Source organism: Orycteropus afer, unplaced genomic scaffold (genome assembly GCF_000298275.1).
Source record: "Orycteropus afer afer isolate SDZICR_OR568_19922 unplaced genomic scaffold, OryAfe1.0 scaffold20618, whole genome shotgun sequence".
NCBI lineage: Eukaryota > Metazoa > Chordata > Mammalia > Tubulidentata > Orycteropodidae > Orycteropus > Orycteropus afer.
Window position 1 is genome coordinate 1 of NW_006942205.1, and position 1,244 is coordinate 1,244.

General features: G+C 50.0%; 1 protein-coding gene across 1 annotated transcript; it reads left to right on the plus strand.

Annotated features, from left to right (window-relative positions):
* Positions 1-6: 6 nt before the first annotated feature.
* Positions 7-1,236, plus strand: LOC103213628 (protocadherin alpha-3-like; the record flags this gene model as incomplete). Its single annotated transcript, XM_007959358.2, has 1 exon — positions 7-1,236. A coding segment is annotated over one exon (1,230 nt), but the record flags the coding sequence as incomplete, so codon positions are not given.
* Positions 1,237-1,244: the final 8 nt, after the last annotated feature.

The window sequence follows — 1,244 nt, forward strand, 5'->3', positions numbered from 1 at the left end:
GCGGTGTGCGGCGTCCACCTGGAGGTGATCGTGGAGAAGCCGCTGCAGGTTTTCCACGTGGAGGTGGAGGTGAAGGACATTAACGACAACGCGCCGATTTTTCCAACGGCAGTAAAAAATCTGTTTATTTACGAATCCAGGCCGCCTGGTTCTCGGTTTCCACTAGAGGGTGCATCAGATGAAGATATTGGAACGAATTCTCTGTTGACCTATGGGCTTAACTCTAATGAGTATTTTACCTTGGATATCAAAAGAAATGATGAGGAAATGAAATCTCTTGGACTTGTGTTGAAAAAATATTTGAATCGAGAAGAAACTCCTGAGCATCATTTAGTAATAACGGCAGTTGATGGTGGGAAACCAGAGCTCACTGGCACAACTCAACTGAAAATCACTGTGCTAGACGTAAACGACAACGCCCCAGCGTTTGAGAATTTGGTCTACAAAGTGAGATTATTCGAAAATGCACCAAATGGTACCCTGGTAGTGATTGTTAATGCCTCTGATTTGGATGAAGGCATAAATAAGGACATTGTCTATTCTTTCAATTCAGACACATCAGCAGATATTCTGTCGAAATTCCACTTAGATCCGGTCAGTGGCCACATGAGTGTAAAAGGTAACATAGATTTTGAGGAAACTAAGTCATATGAAATCCAAGTAGAAGCAACGGATAAAGGAACTCCCCCAATGACAGACCACTGCACTGTTCTATTGGAAATTGTGGATGCCAATGACAATGCACCTGAACTGGTTATCAAATCATTATCTCTACCCGTATCAGAAGACGCTCCGCTTGGCACCGTCATCGCCCTGATCAGCGTGTCCGACCGCGACTCCGGTGTAAATGGGCAGGTAACCTGCTCTCTAACGCCTCTTGTCCCCTTCAAACTGCTGTCCACTTTCAAGAATTACTACTCTCTCGTGCTGGACAGTTCCTTGGACCGAGAGAGCAGGTCGACCTATGAGCTGGTGGTGACAGCACAGGACGGCGGATCGCCTTCTCTGTCGGCCACAGCCAGTGTATTCGTGGAGGTGGCCGACGTGAACGACAACGCGCCCGCCTTCGAGCAGCCCGAGTACACGGTGTTCGTGAAGGAGAACAACCCGCCCGGCAGCCACATCTTCACGGTGTCTGCGCACGACGCGGACGCGCAGGAGAACGCGCTGGTGTCCTACTCGCTGGTGGAGCGGCGGGTGGGCGAGCGCGCGCTGTCGAGCTACGTGTCGGTGCACGCCGAGAG